The sequence below is a fragment of the Numida meleagris genome, chromosome 1 (assembly GCF_002078875.1).
Source record: "Numida meleagris isolate 19003 breed g44 Domestic line chromosome 1, NumMel1.0, whole genome shotgun sequence".
In the NCBI taxonomy this organism is placed as follows: Eukaryota; Metazoa; Chordata; class Aves; order Galliformes; family Numididae; genus Numida; species Numida meleagris.
The window spans coordinates 119185102-119211874 of record NC_034409.1 but is presented as its reverse complement, the minus strand read 5'-3'; the positions used below and the strand labels follow the sequence as shown (position 1 = coordinate 119211874).

At 42.7% G+C, this 26773-nt stretch overlaps 1 protein-coding gene and 1 long non-coding RNA gene across 4 annotated transcripts in view; one reads left to right on the top strand and one right to left on the bottom strand.

Moving 5' to 3' along the window:
• Positions 1–347, bottom strand: part of RBBP7 (RB binding protein 7, chromatin remodeling factor) — a 9219-nt gene extending 8872 nt beyond the window's left edge. Inside the window, exon 1 of the mRNA XM_021409673.1 lies at positions 172–347. Coding sequence (XP_021265348.1) covers positions 172–313 — 142 coding nt within the window. The 5' untranslated portion in view covers positions 314–347. The remainder of the gene's footprint in view (positions 1–171) is intronic.
• On the top strand, positions 435–26293 carry LOC110404906. 3 transcript variants are annotated; one of them, XR_002442561.1, is made up of 7 exons: positions 435–540; positions 2867–2953; positions 3489–3598; positions 10224–10429; positions 15637–15672; positions 15763–15795; positions 24069–26293. It is a non-coding gene; the product is annotated as an uncharacterized LOC110404906 (long non-coding RNA). The 3 variants fall into 3 exon arrangements; XR_002442562.1 differs by adding an exon at positions 939–1116 and having other exon boundaries at positions 15637–15795; XR_002442559.1 differs by having other exon boundaries at positions 15637–15795.

Below are 26773 nucleotides of genomic sequence, written 5' to 3'. Positions count from 1 at the left end.
GGAAGGAGGGAAGGAGGGAAGGAGGGAAGGAGGGAAGGAGGGAAGGAGGGAAGGAGGGAAGGAGGGAAGGAGGGAAGGAGGGAAGGAGGGAAGGAAGCCCCGCCGCCCTCATCTCCACACACGTATCCCAGACCTACCGAGAGGGTACGGAAGGGGGGGGGGGTTTCCTACCTTCCTTGCTCGCCATTTCGGACGCGCAAACGACGCGCAGGGACGGTAATAAACGGGCACAGCGGGTAACCGCTCCCGAGGCCAGCGCAACGCCTCCCGCCGCGCGCCAGCTCGCCGAGTTCCAACTCGCGCCGCCGCGCATGCGCCACCGCCACTCGACGCGGCAGCCAATGGCGCGGTGCGGGGGGGGAGGAAGGGCCATGGGGGCGCGCGCGTGCGGAACGGTGGCCCCGCCCTTCGGGGCGGTCCTGGCAGGGGTGTGTGCTGCGGCGGTTGGGCGGGATGGGGCGCTGAGGGAGCCCAGGGGGTTGCCTCGGGGCTGCTGGGTGCTGAGACTCGGCCCCCGAGGGGTCGGGTGCGTCCGCGCCGGTATGAGGGGCGGGCCCAGCGGCTGTGGGCGGGTGAAGGAGATGGGTGTGCTCGGGGAAGAGCGAGCGGTGTGGGCGCGATTCCACCGCGAGGTGGGGCTTTAAGTAAAGCAAATCCAGCGGCGGTGCGAGCGGAGGGGTTGGGTGCTGTTTAACCGCAGTGCGAGGGCGGCTCGTGGAGGGAGTCTGGGGGCGGGCAGCCTGCCGGCTTTTGAGTGATGCCCTAAAGAGAGCAGCCGGGAACGTCCCCCTGTCGAGTGATGGAAATGGAAGCAGCTAGGAGCCAAGTTAGATTGTCCCAGATCCCCCTGAAGATTCAAAGCGACACCTCCAGACTGCATGGGTGTCCTTTAACGTGTTGTGACTTGCAGTCTTCTGATCAATTCGTGTTAAACTCAGGGAATAGACATCTTCATCAGTGACCTCAGGGAGGGGATAGAGTGCGCCCTCGGCGAGTTTGCTGGTGGCACCAGGTTTGGAGGAATGGCTGACACACCAGAAGGCTGTGCTGCCATTCAGCGAGACCCGGGCTGGTTGGAGAGTTGGGCAGAGAGGAACCTGATGAGGTTCCGTAAGGGTAAGTTCAGAGTCCTACACCTGGGGAAGAATAACCACATGCATCAGTACAGGGCTGGCCCGCTGGAAAGGAGCTCTGCAGAGAAGGACCTGGTGATCCCGGTGGGCAGCAGGTTGGCCATGAGCCAGCAGTGTGCCCTTGTGGCCAAGAAGGCCAATGGCATCCTGGGGTGCATTAAAAAGAGCGTGGCTAGCAGAGTGAGGGAAAGGATCCTCCTACTCTGCCCTGGTGAGGCCACGTCTGGAGTGCTGTTATGGGCTCCTCAGTTCAAGAAAGACAGGGAGAGCCCTCTCTCTCTGGGGAGAGCCCAGTGGAGGGCCAAAAAGATGATGAGGGGCCTGGAGCGTCTCCTGTATGAGGAAAGGCTGAGAGACCTGGGGCAGTTCAGCCTGGAGAAGAAGGCTGACAGGGGCTCTCAAAATAGTTCATAAATATCTAAAGGGTGGGAGTCAAGTGGATGGCGTCAGGCTCTTTTTATCAGTGCCCAGCAACAGAACAAGGGGCAGTAGGCACACACTGGAACACAGGAAGTTCCATATGAACATGAGGAAAAAAAAAAAAATTGAGGGTGACAGAGCACAGGCTGCCCAGAGAGGTGGAGTGTCCTTCTCTGGAGGTACTCAAAACCCAGCTGGACACTTTCCTTTGCTACCTACTGTAGGGAAATTACTTTAGCAAAGAATTGGACTTGATGATCTCCAGAGGTCCCTTCCAACACCTATGATTCCTTGAGCCCCAGGAAGGGCTGAAATCAGCTCTGTGGTGGGCCTTGCTGTGCTCAGCTAGAGACAGCAGCAGGGAAACACTCAGCCAAAAAGAGCCAGCATTTTTAATTTCACTCTGCAAAGGCACGCAGTTGGCTGAGCCTTCTGTGATCTGACCTCCAGTTTTTCAAACAAGGAATTCAGTTATGGGAAATGTTTATGCCTAGGCGAGGTTGGCGTGTGCTGGGGCTGGGAGTAGCAGCCAAAGGCTGTAGCATGGGAATTGGGAAAGGAGGCTGAGGTAGCTAGCCGGCCTCTTCAGCAGGAAGCATTCTGTAATAAACCACTGCTTTTTTGGCCAGGGTATCCAAAATAGAAATCTTTCTGTGAAGAGGCTAAATAACTGTACATTAGTCTTCCTCTTAAACCTACACAAACTGGAACTAAAGTGATGCATGGCATATTCAAAACATGATTTTTGTTGAATTAATTGGAAGCTGTAGAATAATCTGCTAGATAGGGAGTTTGTGGAGTGAGTGTGTTAACACAGACACAGAGCCTTGGCCATGCTGGATATGTTACCAGCTTGCCTTTGGCAATACTTACTAGTTGTTTTGGTGTTTGCTGCCAAGAATGTGTCTAATCCTACAAAGTGCTGAGGCCTTCCTGAAATGTTAGAGTGAAGACTGAGCTTTTCAGAGTCTCTACGTTGTTACAGCTTGTTGATGACTTAAAACTCAAATACTGGATAAAGAAAATCTCTGTTAGGCTTCCTGGCTTTGAGTGACCTCTGTTAGCTCTCGCTGAAGTGTGATTTCGTGGCCCCTTGATGGATCAAGCCTGTATGAGCATTGGTTGGGATGCTGTTTGTGTCTTTTGCTATAAACTGCAGTACTTTTTTATCACAACTTACCTGCAGTATGGTGAGTAAAACATGAATTATGTTTTGAAAACGATCAGCAAAATTTTCTTTCAGCGATGACATGTAGGGCTTAGCTGAGCATTGAATTTAGAATTATTCCTCAACCCTGCACTAATTTTTACAGATTGTAAATCAAGTTGCGTTCTAATGGGCTGTGAGGAGCATTGCTGCTTTTGAGGAACGAAGTCTGCCACATCTATATATCAAAATAGTGAGTGATCTGCACAGTTCTCTTTTCCTTGTTAGTAATTGCACATAGCCAAATTTGCTTTTAATTTAAATCCACAGAAGACCAAAAGTCCTAGAGTTAAATGCTTTTCTCACATTGAGATTTTAATGAAAAGGCAGTTTATAAACAATACAGCTATCAAAGAATATACATCATGAGGTCTCTTGCTGGTTATTTGCAATTCAACAGCACGGTCATATCTGTGACCACGCATCTGAAACATATCCTTTGATCCCCACGCTTTGTAAGGAAAGTAATTATCCGAGGCCATTGTTCATCATAGGCAGTGTGTGTAAAATAAAGGATAAATTAGTTCTGAAGTAAAACAGTGACCTGAATCATGAGCTTTATTTTATTAAGCTATGCTCCTTTCAAACCAAAGCATGAAATACTGCATTTTCATTTCAGTTAAAAAAAGAAAAAACCCGTCTTCTGCATCCTCAGTTGTATGTGCCGCATCATGATTCAAATTGCCAGATACACTTATGAAAAATAATCTTCAGTTATTAATTTTCAGCTTGAAGACGTGCTGATTTACTCTGCAAAGAATTAGCTTGCTTGCTGATGCTTATGTGTCTCTTACACATCATGCAGAGCTGCTGGATGTTCATAGCAACAACTCCTCAAGTAAGTGTAGCTGTTACTGTGAGTGACCATCTCAGAAAATTGTTTAGAGAAGGTCAAATTTGTACAAAACCTCAAAAATGCTCATTGGAGAAGTAAAGTAGCAGCCCTACTATTTATTATTTTCTAACGCATTTACTAACATTGTATAGTCTTTCGGGGTCTGCTTGGAATAAAACATCGTTTCCATCACAATAAAAGCACACCTCAGATTAATTGATGGAAACATCCATTCACAGTTTCCGGAAATATGACAGTGTTCTTTTTCCAACTGCTCATCCAGCATTTTTTTTTTTTTTAATTTACACAGCAATTGTTAACTCTTCATTAAAAAACCTCACCTAACCAATATTCTGTCATCACAGAAGATCTTGAGCTGTTGCAGTGTCTTGGACTTTCTTGTTCTCTGTTGGTGACGTGAAGTTTGGGATTGCCTAGTGACAGCACATTTCTGTCACTTCACTGCTAAATAGGCCTGGCTGTGTTTCATCCCAATACACAGCATACATACTCTGCAAAGAATAGCTTTTGTTTTGTAGTGAACAAAGTGCATTTGCAGGAACATCTAAATTAAGGGGAAGGCACGACTCATTCTGCAGTTATATCCAGCACCTCAGACCAATACTCTCAGCTTCTTGGTGGGATTGTTCCCATGCATTTAGATACTGTGGTGGGAAGTCATGGGCTGCATAGTTTGTATAATTAGCTTAATTTTCACAGATTCAACTGACCCTTGTGGATTGCATCGAGTGAGAAGGAACATTCTGCCAGTCTTGTGCATTTCTTCAGTATTCAAGAATATGCAGTGCTTTACCTTTGATGTAGAATGTGTTTATATTGGAAGTAACAAACATACAAACCAAGCTTGTTCTCATATAGCAAGTCCCCCTTCTTCACCCCCTGCCCTGAAAAACAACATTAATGTGGCACTGAGCCAAGACTAATAAGTCCAACCCTGCTGAACCCTTTTTTGTTATTTGCCATGGATGTGACAGTATTGCTTCAGCACTTAGGCTTGCTGGGCTATTTCTGTGCTCTGTGGAATTTGCTTAGCATCTTCTGTGCATTTTTTAATGATTTCACATAGAATGGCAGGTAAATTCTTAGACACTCAGATATCAACACTTACGTAGCTGGCCTGGTACACTTTTACTGTTTTTATGCAGAGAGATGGAACTGATGGAGTGTGTCAGTAGTGTCATCTTGTGAAACAGCACTGCAGTCTGTGCTGTTTTGCATGCAATACATTTCCAAAGGGATCTCAGGTGTGTTTTTGTTGTATAGTCTGCTGTAATTCTGCAGCCTACTGGCCTGGATGGATGATTGCTCCCATGCAGAGTTTGTGGATCTGTAGGGGTATTAAAAGAAAAGAATATTTTGCTCTGCAGAATATAATTTGGCATTTAGATAGAAGTTAAAGATGTGTGAATTTGTATAACACACAATCTATTTTCCTAAATGTACAAATGCTTAAATGAGTGCAAAAGGGAGGAGGGAGGTTCAATAAAATGGAGGGAGACATCTGACTTCTGAAGCTTCCATCATTTGGCTCAGCACAGTGGAACTCCTCATTACTTGTTGCCTTGGCCTTTCCCCTTGTAATATTGTGAAAGGAATTCTGGGAGCAGGGACGGGTTGGTTCCAAGACTGTGTCTGGATAGCCGGACTCAGAGGAGGCTGTAATCCAGAAGCTTCTATTTTCAGTCATACAGAAAGGAGTCCAGGCAAACTGCTGCTCTCAACATTGCACTGAAGCATGGCGAAGTGCAGGGAAATATAAGCCTTCTGTGACTGGAGGTGCCAAAGGAAGTGAATGGGGGATGTGTATTGTCATCCAATTCCTCTTCATCTTCCACTTGAGGGTCTGAAAGCCTCAACAGTATTCAGTGAAGGAAAAGGATCTCTGCACATGCCTTCTGATCTGTGGGATTGTCTCTCCCCACCTGGGCTGTCTGCTCTCCTTATTCAGAGCCTTCTGTGAGGTCACCGTATGGTTTCTTTCTTTGTTCCTCACTCTTTCTTCTGAGACTCGAAGCAATTAATAATGGCATTATCTTCAAGGTTCTGAGTATCTCAGAGGTGAGTCTGCCAAGTTAGGAACTGTGCCAAGCTGCTGTAGCTCACTGCTCAACTTCCATGGCAAAGAAGACTTTTGTTTGTTCTGTTTGATTTGCTCAGTTGTTCTGACAGATCATCCTCAGGTGCAGTCTTTGAAAGCTCTGGGGATCTTGAATTTTGTATCCTCTTCTCTTTTGAAGGGTGTTGAATACTTAGAACCACAGCACTGGACAGAGTAGCATTGGGTAGGTCGCATCTTAGATGGCTGACCAGCTTTTTACTTTGGGATGCAGAGGCTGGGGCCCGATTATCTATGACTTTAGTTGATGAGGAACATCATGTGAGGGAAAGAGAGTGGGCAGAAGTAGACTGAATCATAGAATCGCTGAGGTTGGAAAAGACCACTAAGATCATCTAGTCCAACCACCAACCCATCAGCACCATGCTCACTAACCATGTCCCTCAGTGCCACGCCTCTGCTTTTCTTGAAAACCTCCAGAGGCAGTCACTCTACCACCTCCCTGAGCAGCCTGCTCCAATGCCTCACCACTCTTTCTGAGAAGGAATTTTTCCTACTATCTACACTGGGTAAGAGCAGAGATGGCTCCATTGAGGCTCCAGTTCCAGATTATTTCATATCAACTTGGAGATTGCACATGTAGGCCATGCAAGTACTTTATTGCTGGTTCACTGCAGTGTCTGGAATGTTCATTTCTCTCAGCAGCCAGTGGGCAGTGCAGTCTCCCTGGCACTTGCCTGTCTTCTGCAGATAAGGAAACTGAGAATGAAGGTGAAAACTCCATTCACATACATTCATTTTTTTTTTTTCTGGCATGGAAGGAAGGCTTTACATTTTCTATTTAAGTACTGTTACAAATGGGTTACTTAACTAGGACTTAAGTGGGAGACAACAGAGCTAAATATGAGTACAGGGACTCCTAATATTCTGGGACAAGGCTGAGACCTTATTTGACATGCATTTACAATATTCTCCACAGACTTTTTTTTTTTAAGATTTAGCAAAACAACTGCTTTGCTGAGAGGCAGCACAACTGGATCAAATCATATAAAGCCTTAATTTTAAAAGCACTTTGTGATTTGAGATACTGCATAGAGCCTCTCTAAGAGGTGTCTGAGACTAAGCATCCATCAGCTGAGGAAATCCCTAACACTAGGGGGTTTAGAAAAATCTAAGCTTTAATATTTCCATACAGCTGGAAATGTAATGCAAACAGAGCCTAAGCAACTTGGCCAGAGTATTTCAGGGAATCAGAACTGCTGACTGCTAATCCTAGCTAAAATTTCTAGCCTTATGCCCAGAATGCTAACGTTTGAACTTACTGTTTTGTGTTTTTCCTTTATTTTCTGCTGTGAGATACATTGTGGGGATGGTAGGGCTTTGAAGAAAGCAAGCGTAACACCTCTGGCCTCTTTCTTATGAAAGAACTGTTTTTCACTGAGGCTTACAAAGACAAGACAGACGACAGAACATATTTCTGTGTGAGAAGTCATTTTTCACTTTTTAAAAAGTTTTGCACATGAGAGATTAAGGAGGGTGTGAGTAACCTGGTTTCTTTTTTGAAAAAGTGACTCAGATGCAGTATGCTGGGTGCTAGGATGGCTTCGTTATTTGTTATGTGTTGTGTTTGCATCCCTATACCACAGAAACAGGTCAGAATATGATTCTGTCAGCACTAATAACACACCGTAACAAGGCATCAGCTGTTGACCTGAAGATCTCTTTTATTCTTAGATTTTGAGGCAAACACAGTTGGATAGAGGAAGGTAGGGCTGTCCAAGATGACAATCATAGGTGAGCATTTCTTTTCTCAGCATAGTAACAACTTTCCTGGTAGCAAAGAAATTCATAACGAGATCTTGAAAGAGACACAAAATGACAGGACAAGGGGAAATGGCCTCAAGTTGCGCCAGAGGAGGTTTAGGTTGGATATCAGGAAAAACTTCTTTACAGAAAGGGTTGTTAAGCACTGGAACAGGCTCCCCAGGGAGGTGGCTGAGTCACCATCCCTGAATGTGTTTAAAAACCATTTGGATGTGGTGCTCGGGGACATGATTTAGTGGTGGGTTGTTAGAGCAGTATGGTTAGGTTGCGGTTGGACTTGATGGTCTTGAAGGTCCTTTCCAACCTGAGCAATTCTTTGATTCTGTGATTCTATGACTTTATGAATGCTTATGGGGAAGCTGTGCCCAGGTGAAAAAAAAAAAAAAAAAAGAGGTAGATAACTTTTCAGATAATGCTTAATTTTTATTTAGGTTGCCTCCGAAGAGAGTTACTCTAAGACCTTGATAGTAAGTCTTCGGAGGTTAACGTTAACATTTTAATTTGGATCAAGAGTGAATTTTTGAAGCAAACCTTCTGATTGTCCCTGCTTACTGTTCATTGGTCTATAGCAATTAGTCGTCTCAGAGCACATGAATTGGATTTGTTTTGAGTGAAATTAAATCAGAAATGTGTTCCAACTGCCAACAGGTAATCAGGCATACAGAATCAAATGACATAACCTACAGTAAAAGTAAGAAGCAAAACAAACTCATATGTTTAGTATGGAGTCAAGCTCCTCAAAACCAATTGCTTTGCTCTAGAGATCCACTCCTATTGCATGATGTTGCTTATTAATGTAGAAAATGATCTTGTTTCATTTATATATTTTTGAAAGCAATACAGCTTTTGATAGAGTTTCAAGTGGTCTTTGGTTTTATTTCTTAAGTATAATGATATTCTCCCTTCTGTAATGCCACAGTGGCATTTGTTTTGGTAGCAGCATTATGGTTTGCTCAGTATCTGCAGTGAAATTGCACCTATTTCAGGACAAAGTTCCTAAAAGCACAGCAAGCATTTAAAGCATTAGCTAAAATGGTGCACTGAAGACACATTTCAAATGCTTACTCAGCGTTTTGGCAGTGGCACAGATCTAGCAGTGTTCATGTGGGAAAAAAAAAAAGAAAACAACAGTTAAAGATGGTGAAGGTCAGAAATTCTGTCTCAGAGGACTTTCAGAATAAAAAAAAAAATTGTACAGGCTTAACAGAGAATTTGGAAACACTTTTCCCTTTTTTCCATGTGTGGCCATAGAGTTATTCATCAGTCTCTCCTCCCCTTGCTTTCTCAGTGGAAACTTCTTTTAGGGGTGGTACACTACTGATCTTTTAAGTGTTTTATTAGTACCTAGAACATTTTCAGATCCTACAGAATGCTTCAGAAGATAAATATTCTGGTAACATTTGGAATGCAAAGAGATGAGGTGGCAGGCAGAAATATGGAAATATACTCCTGCCTCCATTTACTCAGGCAAAAGGAGAGGGAAAGAAAGAATTTACCACAAGTTGTTAAGTAGTAATGATTCTACCTCTCAAAATCAGCAACAGGGAAAATGAGGGCCCCAAACAGGTGAAACCCAGTTTGTCCCTCAGACTACACCTTGACTGGTACTGACAACCACAGCCTTCCCTGTCTTAGGGCTTAAATATGTATGAATTGTCATGGAGAGGATGGTTACAGAACAATCACAGGTAGCATTGGGACTGCTTGAAATAAGGACAATACAATTTTTTTTTACCTGTCACCTCAAATCCCAGATGCTCTTATTCAACAAAGCCTTTGTTATATAATATAAATAAGTAATGAGACTGGTGGTTAAAAACAATAGAAAAATAAAATAATCATGCTGAAAGGTAAAAACAGAGAACCTTACTCCTATGAAGGAATAGAAGAGTACTGAACCACATTACAGGTATCAAGTCACACTTGTAATTCATTCTTAAAAAGAATCCAAAATGTGATGTCAAGAAAATAGAACTTTTTTTATACAATGGAATCCTCAAAAGACATTGTGTTCAAAAAGCATTTTTCTAAGCAACTAATTGTGGCATTAAATGTGTTGTTTACACAGATATATAAACTTAAGCCTGTATAAAGCCCTGTTCCAAGTGAGATAGGGCAGCATGCGGCAATACACCAGCAAATGCTGTGTCATTCTGTGGCTACATTTCTAGATTTTTCTAAGATATTACATCTCTGTGTGTATGCATTGCTTTCCACCAGAATTGTCTGTTTCTCCCTAAAAAGATGCAGAGGTGGAAGGAACAAGGAAAGGAATGAGGAAGAAACAGAGCTCCCATAGATAAAATATGCTATCTATTGTGATGTGCTGGCTACAGTTTCTTTGCTGCATGTTGAACCATGAGAGCAAAATCAGAAAGAATTTCAAGAAAAAGGCAAACTCATTACTTAAGTCCGCAATACAATACTGCACAATGAAAGATAGCAATGTTTCCTATCAACATTTAGATAGCAAGTAGAGGGAAGAAAGCAGTGTAGCAGAAAGATGAAGCAAGAGACAGATGTAATCAATGTATTTTCCCTCAATATCTTGTTTGATACTCTTTAAGCCATCAAAGGTTATCTGTGGCTGACACTGCAAGAGGGAGTAACTGTCCTGGGAATCCATGTGAAGGCAAACAATAACCACCGCAGATGCTATCTGTCATGTTGTCAGCATTCATTGTTCATTTTCTCATGGTCTTTTCTTCTTCTCTGCATCCTTTCCAGTAAGGACCCTTCCCTGTGGTTCTGGCAGGGCGTTTCAGCTATGTCCAGGGGCTGTACATCCTTCAGCAGTGTTCCTTAAAGTTTCTCGTTTCTCGGGTGGTGCTTTACTGCCAGACATCAGATGGAATTACTCCTTGTTTTGACAAAGCAAGGATGAATGAAGAATTAGCTTAAAAATGCAAGATTTATACTTCCCATGAACTAAGGTAGGTGCAATTTTGTCTATAGACTATAATGGCTTTCATCTGTAACAATAATCACCAGAATGAGTACTGCGACTGCATCATCCCTGTCCCTTCTGGACCACTGAGTTACACAAAGTGGCTGTGTCCTTTCAGACCAAACTCTCCTGTGGTCTGCTTTACTGAATATTACCTTTAAATTAATGTTCACAGAAGAATGCTTATCTCTACTTGTAATGAAACTTTTAACTCAAGCTGTCTGACCTAGCAGAAGCTCAAACAGGAACTCATGTCCTCAGCAGTTCATAGAGCCATTTTGCCACGTGCAGCTGTACGATAATATCATCCAAACTGGTCGCTCCAATTCAGAATATAGATTTGCAAGGGATCAACAGAGTTGTCAGAGACAACTTACTCTGCGGTAAACAATCATGACATAGATTTCTATCCAAGATTATCAGATTCCACTTTAAGAACCATTAATTGAATTTTCCTTGCTATATATTGGAAATCCTCCAATATCCTCCCCTAATTATTGATTTTGAAATTGCTGAACAAAGTGTTAGGCAAACAGAATCAGGATTTGTGAACCACTCTGCTCAAGAGAAAGGCAAACCCATTAACTACATCCATAACATTGTGTTACACAATGGGAGATACACGTCCTTGCAGGTTATGAGTGCCAGAAAAGGCAATACAAGACCTTATCCTGGTAGAACATGGTTTTGGTTTATAGTCCTTTGTGTGAGTTGGTTTACCCATTCACAGCCTCATGCCCAAGTACTTGGAAGCACTAAGACGTGTAAATGCCCAAGCAGTTTTGCCAGGACCACCTGTATGTAATATGGATGGCAAGCAGAAGTAGTTGTCAGGTTGTCACTACGTTTCTTGAATTCCAATTCTTTGACTACAGTAAACTAGGTTAGGACAGGTTTGTATAACCTTTAGGTGTTAACAGTTAATATGGAGCCATCTTTTTGCCACTGAGACTCTTCAGCAAGGCTGAAGAGTCCTTCCTTACCTGTGCAACCTGGTCTAGGGAGCCTGCTGTGGCAGGGGGGTTGGACTTGATGATCTCTGGAGGTCCCTTCCAGCCCCTACTTCTGTGGTTCTGTGATTCTGTGATGCTCCTTCAGTTTGCTTCTGCGTGTCGCTTATCTTTATGATTATGGTCTGTCTTAATGTTGAGATAACAGGAAGAAGAATGGCACTCCCATAGTGATGTAGCTTTGTTACTGCACTCCACTGTTTCTTTTGGTGCTGTCAGACAGGCCTTTCCATCCATACAAATTCTAGTATTTATGTTACATATCTTTACACCATCTAAGGGCAAACAGGTTTTTATATCGTACACCATAAAGGAACTCACCCAGTATATCTCAGCTTATTAGAGTACTGAGAATCCTGGGGTATGGCCCCAGAAATTGTGGTCCATCATGCAAGTGTGGTTTTAAAGTGTCTTACCTCAAAAGACATTTGAGCATGATCATCACTTTGTAATGAGGTCTACTGAAGGTCATTTTCATGCCCAGATATTTTCCTTTAACCAAGGCTACCACTCCTGCTTTCCAACCAGTATTCCTCCCAGTATCACAAAGAAGAAAGCGGGGGAATGCCTTGCACTCCTTGACAGATACATAACTTTTAAAGAAGTAAAGCTTTTTATTACTGGAACTGGAAAAAAAGACAAACATTTAAGCTCAAAGTTCTTTCAGCAGGTCACTTGAGGTACAAAAACAGTTTAACAATGATTAACATAAGTCCTCCAAATACTTATGTATTCCAAGCTGTTTCTTCTTGCTGCCTATATTCAAGACTGCAGTTGTACTATGTTAGGTCACCTAGAGAATAAAATGAAACTTTTCATAACTTTCAAGTTGTCCATTTTTAGTGCATGTGAAGGTATTTTGATAGCGACCTTTTAAAATCTCTTCTTTATTATTTTTTTTATAAGATTAGGCACGTTAGGTTTTGGCACTTCTTCAGTTATTAGAGGTTATTGACAAGCTCTAAGTGACATTCATTATCACTGAGAACAGAGAGTGTTCATTTCAGACTCCAACAAATTGTATCACAAGACTGGAATCATCAATATGAAAGAGATCTATCGCTTCCAGATTTTGTATGGTATTGGCTTACAAACACTTAAACATTACTTGCAAGAAGTTTGGAAAAGATAAGTGGGCCTGGACAGAGAGGAGACTTAGGAATGGCAGCATCTTAAATCACTGCAACTGTTTCTTGAATGAAAAAGCACATAAGCCCTAGAATTCTACTCTGCCATCACAGTAATGATTGTACTGCTGCTTCTTGTTGTCCTTTACAAACCCCTTGGAAGAGCTGTTAAGTGTTAGCATATGTTGGCTGCTTGCTCACATTTGTTCCAGAGGAATGGCCATCACTCACTCTTGAGACCGTTTAAGAAAAAAAATCGGCTTTGCTACTGTATCGAAAAGGAGATACTATTTGAATTTTGCCTTGAAACTCGGCTTTCAAAATGCTGAGTCAGAAAACGTGTGAAGATTGATAGGAATTCACTGATTCCGAAATTTAACGGTGCTATTTTTATTCCCATAAACTGTCAGTTGTTCTCAATGAGAGGTAAACTAATGTGTAATGAATCATAACAGACAAAACTCTGAAATACCTTCACAGAAATATGGGTGGGAGCAAAAATGATCCTCAACAAGAAGTTACCAGATCAAAGACATTTTGAGCCAGGTGAAAGTGGTGCTGCACTTCCCATTTGGCACTATATATGCACAGCATAAAATCCACAAAGAAAACTGAGGAGGAAAACATTCTCCCAAAAAGCAGTAGTTATCTTCCACACTATTTTTAGTGAGGGAACATTGCCAGAGAGCATCACTCAGCAGCCTGCCCTGCTGTTCTTTGCTTCAAGTAGACAATCCAAAACCCAAGGAATGACTTTGCTCTCGTGTTTGTACCAAAGAAGCTGCAGGAAGCTTTCCATCCTTCCTTAGCGCAGTCAGTGGTACTAAGAGCTGTATTTGTCAACAGCTTTGCATTGCTCTCTGCATCGTGTCTATTATCTCTGCTCCTGAGGTTTCTGTTGGCAGCACTGCCTGTGCTAAAGCTGCTAACAACAGGGCAGCTGAATCACTGTGAGCAAAAGTCTCTACTGTGCACAAAGCTCGAGAGGACTCAAAATAGTGGTGATGCACTGCCATCAGAAAGTGCCTGGAAGCAGAAGAGAGATAATGAAGGCTGGCCAAAGGCTGCCTGGTGCGAACAGCCATCCTTTTTGCATATGGCTGGGGCCGATAGCAGAGGTCTCTCTACAGTACAATAGCTTTGAATAGAAGGGTGCAGTTATGTGGAATACCCACAAGCACACACCTTTAAGAATGGAAACAGGAATAAATATTCAGTGAGAGACTTTTAGTGGTGTCATTTTATATCCTCTCCCCTAAGGCTTCCATTGACACAGGATTATACTGAGATGATATGTGGAATAATTAACCTTTTTTTTTTGCAACAGAACATTTGGTTGTAAGTAATACAACATTGGCAAGGCATTCGTAAATTTGTAGCGGTCATTGTTCGGATATGGAGTTCTTCTGAAGAAGGTTCCCAGGTTGGAAGGAGAGCTCACTGTTAGTTCTCAACCAGCTCCAAGAAATTCTCATTTTGGTTTGCTCCTAACTACAGCAGCTTGAGAGGACCCGGTTGATCAGCAGGATCCTCCCACACACCACCAGAAGCACCCAGCATCACCCAGCATCACCTTATGCAAAGGAATGGATAAAACACCTTCTACAGGGCAGGATGGGATTTTGGTCATCTGTATAAATACACATAATCCATTCTTGTTAGCTGGCCATACCCAGTGATGTTTTTTTCCTTTGGCTGAATTACGTTCCAGAGTACTGAGCCCAAGTGATTTTTTATATTGAAATGATCTAAAGGGTAATAACAAATAAAAAGTTGCAAAATGATACCAACATTGATTTCCAGCTGTCATTATCTGGGCTCTCAAGAGGAATCTATCTTGCCTTCCTTCCAGAAACCTCTCACTGCCCTTGACAGAAGGCAGTTTTATTTAATGAAGACACCCGTACTTCGGTATAAAGGTGTCAAGTGAATTATTCATGAGCTCCGTTATCTCCAAAGCATTCCAGCTGCTTTATCTCATAGTAAAATTGCAAAAGAAAATTAAAGTTTTTTGTTGAAGTTCAGCTGTTGCTTTGAAAAGCATCTGTTTAGCAGCTAATACTGTGAGACAGTAACATCCTCAGCTTCTGCTACCAGGCAGCAGAGATACGAGACCGGCGGCACTGGGCTGGAGGGAAACAAGCATAACTGTTCATCGGCACTGTGAGGAAAGCTATCTTTGGATATTTTTAGATGCCTCATTTTCTGCAATTAATGTCTTGAGCAGCACTGGAATATGGAGCGGCTGAGCTGTTTTCCCCTTTATTCCCCTTGCCTTAGCATATCGCTGCTCTTCACCGCGAGGTATTTTGTTGCAGACCAGGCCTGCCCTTAGCGCAGTGTTGGCATATCTTTACTCATGAGGAACCCAATACAGGCAGCACAGCTACACTCAAACACAGCAGGCTTTGCATTTCATCTAATTTCAGAGCCGAGATGTGCATACACAGATTCAATTACAGAGTTTAATTCACTACAGCAACTGTTGGCCTTATTATTACTTCTCCAGCAACATCATTACTTAAATTTGCATAGATTTGCAAAAAGGGCTGCAAAAGCCCATCGTTTTATTCCTTGCCAGTATTTTATTTATGTTGAAGTAAAAATGAACTGTCATTAGAAATATGGTTAAAAAATAACCGTATCTTTAGAAGTAAGAGCAGACCACATATAAGCAGTTTGCTGAACTCACGATAGCGTTCTAGAGGTCTGAGAGAGCAGGCACACTGCACGCTTTGTCCTTCGTTTCACCCACTACATCTTCTGACCTTGTGTAGCGAGTTCTGGTGACAAGTCACCATGATTTATACTTCCACATCCAATTTTACAATTTTAATCCTAAGTATTTTCTCATAATCATTTAATCGTAAAGAAAGTGCAGCTCTGTGCCTATGCATATTTTTACAGAGGGGATAATGTCACACGAGACATATCACGCTGCCACCCTTGAGAGATGCTCTCCAGACATGGCCACAAACCACTGATACCACACGTTTTGCATCCTAACAAGAGCAGCTGGAGTTAATTGCTTATGCTTCTCATTTGCTCATTTACAGCTGTGATGCACAGATCCACCCTTGCGAAGCTCAGCAGTAAGTGAATTTGCAGTAGAAATATCACACGTGGCTCCTTCAGCTCTTCCTTGCTTATCCTGATGAGCTTCTTTTACTGCTCTCTTCCAGACTCCTGTGCTACTCAGAATTGCCTCTTCCAAGGTTTGTAAACTGTGCTTCAGAATGTAATTATCTTCTTCACTGTTAGGAAGTGTCTTTATTCAGAAGTGAATACGGTCATATCTCCCCAGGGCAGATAACGTGCTATGTTCCATCACTATTTAGCAAACATAGCTGAACATTATAGCATTCATTTTTACCTTGCATTTATGTTATGGCCTTTGTACCCCTAACAAGACAAATAATGTCATGTAGGCCACCTTACTTGTGGCATTTCCTAATTTGGTGTCACTTCATTATCTTATCTAGGTATTTATGAAGTCTGCACTGAAAGCAAAGCCTCCTGCATTATTCTGTTGGCCCACAACATCCGAGGCGGAGATTGGTGGGATGGCAGCAGAGGCTGAACCTTCCTGCCAATGTCCCATTACATGTTGTTGCCGTAAGACAGATGGCAGCAGAGAGGCAATCTGACAAAAGGGCATCTGACATGGAAGTGTGTTTGAAGCAATGGGGTGTCACTGAATGTCTCCATGCAGAAAAGATGGTGCCCACTGACATTTATTGACACTCACTGAGTGTTTATGGAGGCCAACCAGTGGATGTGAGCACAGTGAGGCAGTGGGTGGTGAGTTTCAGCAGTGGTGACAGTGACAGTGGGTCACCTCTGCTGGTGCAGATTGTTACGAATGCGGCATGCAGGCTCTTATTCATCACTGGTGACAATGCATAGCTCATGGTGGTGATTATGTTGAAAAATAGTATTTTGTAGCTGAGAATTTGCTCTGTCAAGTAGTGTTATTTGTATCTGTTGTAGTTTCCATGGAAATAAACAGAAGGCATTACTTTCAGAGCAACCTACACATTTTTTATAGGCTGTTTTGTCTAGAACAGTCCTAATAGATGGCATCTATCCTCAGATACCATCTTAGTTACCAAACCAAAATAACATTTAAAAATGTGATTATAATCTTGAAGGCTCAAGCATAAAGATAAGGAAATACATAATCATAAAATGTTATTCTCTTTGGTGCAGGAGTAGATTGCAATTATTCCTAATTAATTCTAGTGCTGCTGAGATCAGTATCTGGTTGAATACAGATGCCTTGCCAACAGGATGCTAATTTCTTCCTTCTGAGCATGCAGTTTTTCTCTCTAATTTAACTGATAGCATAGGATTTACTGTGGTAGCTATAGCTGTTTTTTTTTTTTTTTTTTTTTTTTTACCCTTGTTACATCTGATGCTAAATTTCACAGCTGATCAGGAGAAGCTATAAGCAAATGCTTCCTGAATTTGGGCAATACTCATATGCCCAGCTTGTAGGACAGAACATAGGAGAGAGGGGTCCATGGGCAGGTCCATCAGTATCCCTTTGCTCCACATAAAGGAAAAGCGAACTGCTGGATCTATCAAGGAAGACAATGTGTCAGTAATGACATGAGATTGCTGTGCACTGGCTTGAGCGACTGGAGCAAGTGAGAAGTAATACCAATGCTTTTAAGACTTCAGAACAGAAGAATGCATTTGATCAAGGCTTTCTGGCAATGCTGTGAGGATAGAAACATATCACGGCAGTGTTCACACTGGGGAACGTTTGTGGTGTTCCCTCAAACCCCTGTGGGCAGCCAAGAATCCAGACAAGGAAGAACTGTGGGAAAACCACACTTCATAAACCCCACTTCTCGCAAAATTATTGTTTTAATTAGGAATGCTGTTAACTGAATTAGTTTTCATCTGCAACTCTCTGATGAGCGTTCTCGGAATAAGATACTAGGATATTTCTGAATCTATGGAATCATCGAAGATTTCTGGAGCTGACCTTTAAAACATCCACAGAATAAAATGTCCTTCTTGAGAACATTGGCAGCTATGACATTTCTCATACGGCTTTTGGTTTGTAAGTACTCCAAGCATCAGACTGCCTCTGAACATCTGTTCTCTGAATGTCCCTGAGAGATTGGGTTTGTGCTGCAGATTTCAAGCATCTCTAGTATTATTATGGAACACCATCATCTCAGTTCCTTTTGCTGAAATGTGTTTACTGTGGATAACTTAGAAGAAACACATTGGTCTGAGAGCTGAAAAATTTATGTTTTTTGAATCTTGAAGGATTTTGCAATACTCACTCCCAGTCATCCAGTTTAGCTATTTCTTTTAGCATTCTCTTCTCATTTGATTTTCTTTCCATGGCATTTCCTGTAACTGGACAAGTTGTTGACTTTCTAGATGATGATGACTTTTCTTTTAGGTCCCTGCTCAGGATGTACACTTCCATTAAACCCTCAATGACAATTTAATAAAGTAGAAAATTATAATTTAATGTTTGAGATTGAGCCTCATCTGGCACGCTCGCTTATTGCAAATCTTTGGAGTGCTGTCTATCTTACTGTAAATTCTTAGGTCATTATCCTGCACATGCTTAACTTTGCAACTATGGGCAGCCCTGTGGAAATTCAGTACTCTTTCATGGATTTTAAAGTTAAGCAAGTACAAAGAGTACGTACCCTGGCCCTCAGGGTATGGAAATACCTGTCTATGTGTACATAGCTGTCCTGAGAAAGAATCAGTTAGGATACAAGGCATAGTAAAATCACCCCCAAAATCAGTATAGCCACACTTTAGTTTTGACTGCACACATTCATACTTTATAAACGATTCATATTGTTTTATCCCAATATTGCAAGTTAATAAATATGAAATCAATGGCATAAACATTTCTAGGAATGAATAAACTCTTCTGTAATAGGATACAGAGTTCAAAAAATCTACCTTGTTGAATGACCAAAATGAAAAATAAATCAGCAGCAAAGAAGAGAAAAACACACCCCATGACTCTGAGCAAATATTATTCCTTTAAATCAGTTATTCCTTGTGCAAACACACTCATTAAATTATAATGAGTTCCTCCCTTAAACTATCCATTGTTTTAGAGAGGTCAAGGCTTGCTAAATGTATATTATTTAAACTGTGTGGAAAGTACAGCAATGTTCAAAAGTAAAACTGCTCAAAAACACTCGCTAGAGAAAGAGGGTGCATATTCACTGTGCATTTCAGCCAGGGATCCTAGTAATGGGGGCTTACTTCTCAGCTGCTCTACTTCAAAGTGATTCTGTGGCTTCCTCAGATCCCTTTATTGTTTCCACAGGACTACTCAATATGGATACTGCCTAACTGGATTGAATGCTAAAGCAAAAACACCAGACGTCCCTAGGAGCTTTAGTTTAGAATGGCAATGTTTTGGAAAACTTTTTGTCTCTAGCTGTGCATAGATCTTTTTTAGGGCAGGATAATCCCAAATTTCACCGCAGTGGTATTGCACTGGAACAGCAGGGTTTGCAATATCAATTGTGAGCATAATTGGAGCATTGTTGTAGGAAATGTTTGTAAAGTGTCTGACTGAGTGCAAGAGAGTAGCTACACATCCTGTGGCCAAGTTCCAATTGTTTTTTCTAATACATGGGCCAGGAGAAGTTGATTTACCACACCCAGAAGAGTAAACAGGAAAGGCTGCATCCATTGGGTTGTTCTGCAGTGGTGTGTGGCAAGGGGAGGTGCAGGATGCGGCCCGGCACTGCATGCAGACAGCTAGCCTGGGTACAGCAGGGAGCCTCAGCCCCCTGCACTCCTGTGTTCAGAGATCCCTTGAGACAGACCTTCTTTCCTTCTTGTTTTCACCTGGCTAATCTCCAGTGTGACAAATCTTCCGCAATTTAGAGCTGAATATTAAAAGGTAGCATTAGCCATAGATTCCAAATGATGCCCTCAGGCACAGAAGCAGGATTTTCTAGTCCAAGGGGCTGTATCCCCTGACAGAAGTGAAGAGAGTTCTCTGTCAGCTACGGGGAGGGGGAGGAGGAGGGGAAATAATGGGAAGGTTCCCATATAACTTGCAGACGGATGTATAGCAAGGGAAGACATGGCTCATAGTGTTAAGTCTGGCAAGGAGGATGACAGAGGGATGATAGGAAAGTTCTCAGGTTGCCCACAGCCAGGACAGGGAACTGTGAGATTGATCACTCAAAGGAGGCATATGAAACAGGGCAGAGATAGCTTTTTTTCTTCTATTATTTGAAAGATGCTACTAAACCCTGACCTGTCCTTCCTGCTATGCCACTGACTATTCTCCCACCCAAACAGAGCTCTCCTTGTGGGTGCGGTGTCCCTGCGCTTCTCCTGTGCATGCCCCTCCTGATGCACAGCTGTGTGACATGGTGCTAAGCAGTAGTGGAAAACCTATAGCTAGCACCAAACAGCTGGTGTGCCACCACAGCCAGGCCCAGTGCCATTCACAGGTGATAATCGGGATTCCTGAAAGGCAGCTTTGCTGTTATCCTTCACCTGAGCTTGTCACCTTGGCACAGGCAGCTGTACTGCTTCAATTTGTGAGCCAACAAGTCTGGCTCCTCCCAGAGGTCTCTAAATGTAGCTGAGTGGTGGCCAGGTTGTTTGCATAGGATAACTTCTGAATCATGTAATCAGGTTCTGCATTTCACCAACTCATTTCCTCTTAGTTACTGTCATGACAACTCAGGTCACTCCGGGTTTAATGTCAGAAATAACCTTCTGCCTACTAGTCCTTCACTGCATTTATTTGCTCCCCGTTACCCTTCCAGAGCATCTGAATGCCCTGCAAACATTGCCCATATCTCAAAAGACTGCTGTAAGATTATAAATATTTTATTTACACTTCTAACAAAGAATGCTGGCAGGATTGTGTGGCAAATACAGTAAAAGTAAGAAGGGTCCTTCTGAATCTCACTAAGATAAAATCCCAAGTCACAAGAATGTAATTGATCCCCCTTACATGCACCTTCCCTCTCCACCATGATGAGATTTAATATCTAATCTCCATATTGAATAACAACATCAGCTGTCAATTGCCTGGAATTCTTACATGGAACAAAATGAAGAACATATATGAACAGTGACACAAATAGTATTTTAACAATACTTAGTCTTTGCTACTCAGTACCAGCAACAAGAATGCATGTAACTAAAAAAAAAAATAAGATTTTCTATAATAATCAATGTAATGTTGGCTCAATAACATAAAAAGTATGTACACATGCAGAGACTGGCCTGTATTTCAGGCCCAATCCTGTTCCTACTTTTAATCCCAGCTTCAGATGCCTCAATAGCAAACGTACAAAGGATTTTCAGCACATCCAGTTGCAAAAAGTCTAAGCCATTTCTGCAAATGACAAATAGATGAGGGGGAGCCGAGGTGCAGCACTGAGCTCTGCTCTCTGGTGACAGAGACAGGGCCCGAGGGAACGGCATGGAGCTGTGTCAGGGGAGGGGCAGCTGGGGGTTAGGGACAGGGTCTGCACCAGAGGGCGGTGGGCATGGAACAGGCTGCCCAGGGCAGTGGGCATGGCCTCGAGTGTCGGAGTTCAAGGAGCATCTGGACAACGCTCTCAGACACAGGGTGTGATTTTGGGTGGTGCTGTGTGGAGCCAGGGCTTGGCCTCCATGATCCTTGTGGGTCCCTTCCAACTCAGGATATTCATGATATTCTGTGTGGGAAGCTGTTGTGGCTGCAGCAAAGGTCACTAAGTGAGGAACGTAGCCGGCAGTACTCTGTGAGGAGCTGGCCCGCTAGTTGTATTCCTTCCTGAATCTGTAAGCAGGAAACAATGCTTGAAGGGGGGTCTGGGAAGAGCATTTTGCCTTACACTGCAAGTGACTTCAACAGGAGAAGAGCTCCTGGGGATGTGCCACAAACCATTTTATGCTCTGCCTTCACTGTGGTGCAGGTCAAGCTCTCTTGCCCATATGGGATTTCTCACAGCCAGTTCTGCAGCTCTGCCTTTCACACAGGCGAAGGGCAGTGAATTACCTCTGTGGCACCTTCCCTTTCCTGCCAATTGCTGACCACAAACAGGCTGGTGATGAAGGCTGTTTGGACGAAGAGCCCAGCTGCTGTCCATGCTATCTTCTCTGTGGTGTCTCCTGTTTGTTGCTTGAAGGGCTGTGATGGTCAGAGGCCGTCTCTGCTGTGGAAACCAAGCAAAATTTCTCCTGAGCTGAGAAGCAATGCCAGATCCATATGAATGCAGCTTGGGTTTCTTTCCTCTGAAAGCTGTATCTCCAGTACCTGTTAGCTCGGAGGGGAGGGAGGAGGAAGAAGAGGCTCTTATCAAGGCACAGCGGCCCTGCAGACAGGCTGCACCACCCAGCTTGTTCCTCCAGCCATGGCTGCCCAGCCTCTGGCCCTTCCCACAGACAGTCCCTGCCCTGGGGTGAGGTTATGAAAAGGTAATGAGACCTGGACACGATGCTGCGAAGGAGGGAGCCAAGCCCTGGCTGCTGAGGCTGCACCAGAGACTGCGATTGCACTGCAGGCTGGGTGTTAGTGACAGCAGCTTTTGCATAATGCACAATGCAGCACAAGTGCACCCTTTCTCAAACTGATGCTGAATGAAGAGATTTGCCACGTGCAGGTTACAAGCTTTATGGCACGGTGCACGTTGGTGCAAAAAATGCCTGCAATAATGCTTGCTACAATTGCAAAGACATTATTGTAGCTGTGTTTGGTTTGGGAAAATTGGTAGTAAATATAATTTCTTGTTGCTTACCTCCAATGTCAGTGGTAATAGTAGAAGCTGTAGCACTTTGCAACTGATCTGTGTGTGTTTCACGCCGAGTTTGTGAATTAACTAGAGGACTAGGTGGACTACCTGTTCTGTTAAAATGTTACAGAGCATACTGTTTTCCTCAGGTCATACTGTTTTCCTTAGGTCAAAGCTGCACATGAAGTGTGATTCTGCGGTAGCAGCATTGCAAGCCCTTTTTGGTCAGTAGGTTACCTCTTAACACTTCTTGGATTTTTTATTTTTTCCCAAGTCTTAAGGCAAAGGTTTTGAGAAGTAAATTAGCTGAGTAATACATAGAAGAGTAAACATGCAGTGGCTTTTTATTTATTACTTCTTCAAATGGAAAACACATATTTTGCTTTGCATTAGTAGCTTCATTGTAATGATTAATGTCTCTGTGCCATTCTGCGATGATTATGCACTTAGGAGAGTGGTTGCCAGTAACAGTTTGTTAAAAGAAACAGGTGATGGAACATTACCCAACTCACCAAGCACTAAGAAATGTTCTTTAATTATAATCTATGTTCTTGTCATCACCCTTCCACCTGACACATGCCTCCCTCCTTGTCTGTGTTTACATTGCAAGGCACATCTTTTAACTTGCATCTGTGAGCAAAGACAGTTGCAGGTCCCTCTTATTTATTTGTGTTTTCCTGCATGTGACTTCCAGGGATGTGTAGGTCTTCCTCGAGCAGCACTTCTTGGCCCAGGATTTCAAGCTGCTGCTGATAATATCTGTAGGAAGTATTGCCCTGCAGTGTGGAAAGGTGTAGTGCATTCTGGTTGGAACCAGATGCGTGGATTGCTGCTGAACACCTTGTGAAATTCCTAGGTTAAAGTATAAATGATAGAGGAACCACTTTTTCTTATGCTTGGTTTGTTGAGTGACCTTTGGCATCTATGGAACATAATAGGAAGTGGACAATATTTCAGAACAAAACTTAAATTATAGTGGATGTGCACCTAAAATGCTATGTTTTTCAATTTCACACAAAGCCAATATTTTAAAAGAAATAAACTACCAGGGGCTTTGATGGAAGTTAACGGAAATGAGGCTGTACTTTCCTGGAAAGTTACTGACAAGTAGTGTCCTATTTCTGGCATTGATCTTACAGAGGTGTGTGCATGGGCTTAGCCCGGTGCCACTGAAGCTCACACTATATGCCTAAGTGTTTGTAAAAAGACTTTGTAAAAAGACTACTCCAAACATAGCTACTTGTGATATCATTGTAAGTTTTCAAAACTTTTCTCTAACTCAGAAAATCCACATACCAGTAAATCAACACAAAGTAAGTATTTATGGTTTCCTGGAAAAAAAAAAAATAATGTCCCTTATGTAAATTGGACTGAAATTTGACTTATCGAAGTACGGTTTGGATCTGTGTGTGGTCCTCTTTTCCTCATACCCTCTCCATCCAGACAATAAATATTTAGATATTTGTCAAATATTTTATGAGCTCAATTGTTATTTTCTATGGTGATCCATGGTTCTCAGTTGCTCACTGAAAAAACTGACATGAAGCGCATCCCCCAAAGTCTGCTCAGAGAAGGCAGCTCTCGTGTACAATGCCATTCAATTTTTGAAAACATTGAATAGGTCAAAGCTAGGAAATAGATGCTATTTCTCCAGTGTATTTCATGCACTAGAGGTATTAACAAGCTGGAAGACAGGGAATCAAATTTTACGGTTCGCTAACCATTTCTCCTTATTTTCTTAGAGATAGAACATCTTCAAGCAAGCAGCAACATGAAGAATAATAAAGGGCCTGTACACTCAGCAAGAGTATTTACACGCTAAATTGATACATGAATCTACAAGGCTGTCAATTATGTTCTAAGCATGCTTGAAGCAATGGGCGTGAAACCTGTGCAACCAGCGACTTGTCACCGAAGCCCTTACTCATTTTGCAAAGAAAGCAAATAAAAAGAATTGTTATTAGTAACAATGGGTGAGATTCACTCGAGCTGATCTGGGAAAATCTAGATGACAGTCTTCCAGCCAAACATTTGCTTGTGTATCTAAAGCTTCACCCAGTGACACATGGAACATTGTCACTGACAACAGGACGCAGCTGTCAGGCAGGTTTTGTGCCTTTTGGCCAGGGCATGCTTAGCAGGGTCTGAGCCCTAAGATAAGTGAAATAATGCACACGTTCCAGAGTTTGGCTCAAAAATATATATATATATTCCCAGGATCCCCTAAATGCTACCATACTGGAACGGATTTTTTTACTGTTGATTATATATGTTGTATTATACATGACTGTTTATACTGACCATCTCATTCTGAAAAAAAATTACTTACCATACATATTACTAAAATTACTACAGTTCCTATTATCAAATCTTTTGAAGCAGTATTTCTTCCTTTTTTTAATAATGCTTTCATCTCCCTCCCACCCTTGATCAAGGAATTGTTTGTAGGACTGCTGCTGGCTGTTTTTAGAGTAAGTCCTTGTTGTTATTTGGGTGGGGAGGAAAGGAGGACCACACACAGATCTAAAGCATACTTTGATAAGTCAGATTTCAATCCAGTTTATGTTACTGACATTATTTTTTTCCCAGCAAACAATAAATACTGTTTTGATTTACTGATGGGTGTTGCTTCTCAGTGATAAAAAAATTTAGTAGCCTATACTGTCATCACAACTTCCCTGTAAACAAGAAGGTTAAAAACATCTCCTTATCTGCTTGTGTGGCTTCTGTTACCCCTGAGTGCCTGTCAGTCTGAACTAAAGTACCCTCACAAGAACTACAGCACACGATGACCATCAATACCAGGCACAGACAGGAAACTGGGTCCTGCAAGACCCAGCAGCATGGTGCTGCTCACTGCTTTGTGCAGAGGTGAGGGGCACTGATTTCCCTGCCTCACCCCTCAGCCTGTGAGGGTCAGTCCTTTAGAGTCTTGGGGGCTACAGCACCAGGGCAGGCCAGTTTTGAACACAGACAAGCTGTCTGTTCTGGTTAGAGTGGATTGTGTGGAAAAAAGAATGTAAGTAAGTTGCACAGGTCAAGAAAGAAGAAAAAACTGTCCAAAGGGAAAAATTAAAAATAAAAAAGCTGTTCCTGTTTGCAGTAAGAGGTGTGCCTGTGGCTGTTAAGAGAGACCACAGTGCTTGTGGCAGTGGGTGTTGTCAGTGTTTTCCTGCTGTGGTCCAACTCAGAAAAACTCAGAGAAACTGGGGCCAACACATTGACAAAGGTCCGGTGGTGTCTGCCAGGGTACTGCAGAAGGGAGTATTTGTGATGGTAACAGCACAAACACTGAGCTGGTCAGTTATCGGTGAGCATCTTCAGTCACAGGAAAATGTAAAATTAGCACAAATTGTTATCAGTATTTTTTTTTTTTGTCCATCAGCATAACATTTCTCTTGTTCAAGTTCATCTGTAAGACAACTGTTTTCCATCAGCTAATGTGAAGATAGGATCCTAATTTCACAGGACTGCTGTTATTAAACATGCTGTAGTTACGTAAAGCCCCATGCCATCTCTATGCTGCTGGTGCCCTTTCCTCTGACCAGCACCTTGTACCTGACAGAACCTGGCAGCGCTGATGCAGCCCAGCCTTTTCTCTGCTGCCCCTTCTCTAGGGGATTCATGTCATTCTTCTGGGTTTTCTAATTTGGGCTCCAAAATTCACTTTCTGAGATACAGTTGCCCTCTTTCCAAACAATATGTTTTACAATGACAATCCACCACAGCAAAACATCCACTATCCCTAAAGGAACGGAGATTTCTCCATTAACATTCCCCTAACACTCTTATGATAATCATCAGCTATGCACCTGGCAATAACTGCAAACCACAACCATGCAGCATTCTGAGCGTTGAGAAGATCAACACATGTATTCATGGCAGATTAGAGGAATAAAAGGTTTGCATGCTTTGTGCAGATTGGGATGCATAGCTGCATGGTGTGGAAAGGATAAAGTAATTTTCATAGAATCATAGAATTGTTCAAGTTGGAAGGGACCCTTAAAGGTCATGTAGTCCAACTGCCCTGCAATGAACAGGGACACCTGCAGCTCATCAGGGTGCTCAGAGCCCTGTCCAGCCTGATCTTGAGTGTCTCCAGGGACGGGGCATCCACCACCTCTCTGGGCAAACCGTGCCAGTACCTCCCCACCCTTACTGTAAAAACTTATTCCTTATATCCAGTCTAAATCTCTCCTCTTTCAGTTTGAAATTATTTCCCTTAGTCCTGTCATCACAGACTTTGCTAAAGAGTCTGTCCCCTAAGAAGGGCGGAAGAAAGACCTTACAGCCCCCCGTTAGACACTGAAAGGCCGCTACCAGGTCTCCCCAAAATGCTGAATGGTCCCAGCTCTCTCAGCCTGTCCTCGGAGGAGAGGTGTTCAATCCCTTCGATCCTTTTGTGGCCCTCCTTTGGATGCGCTCCATGTCTCTCCTGTACTGAGGA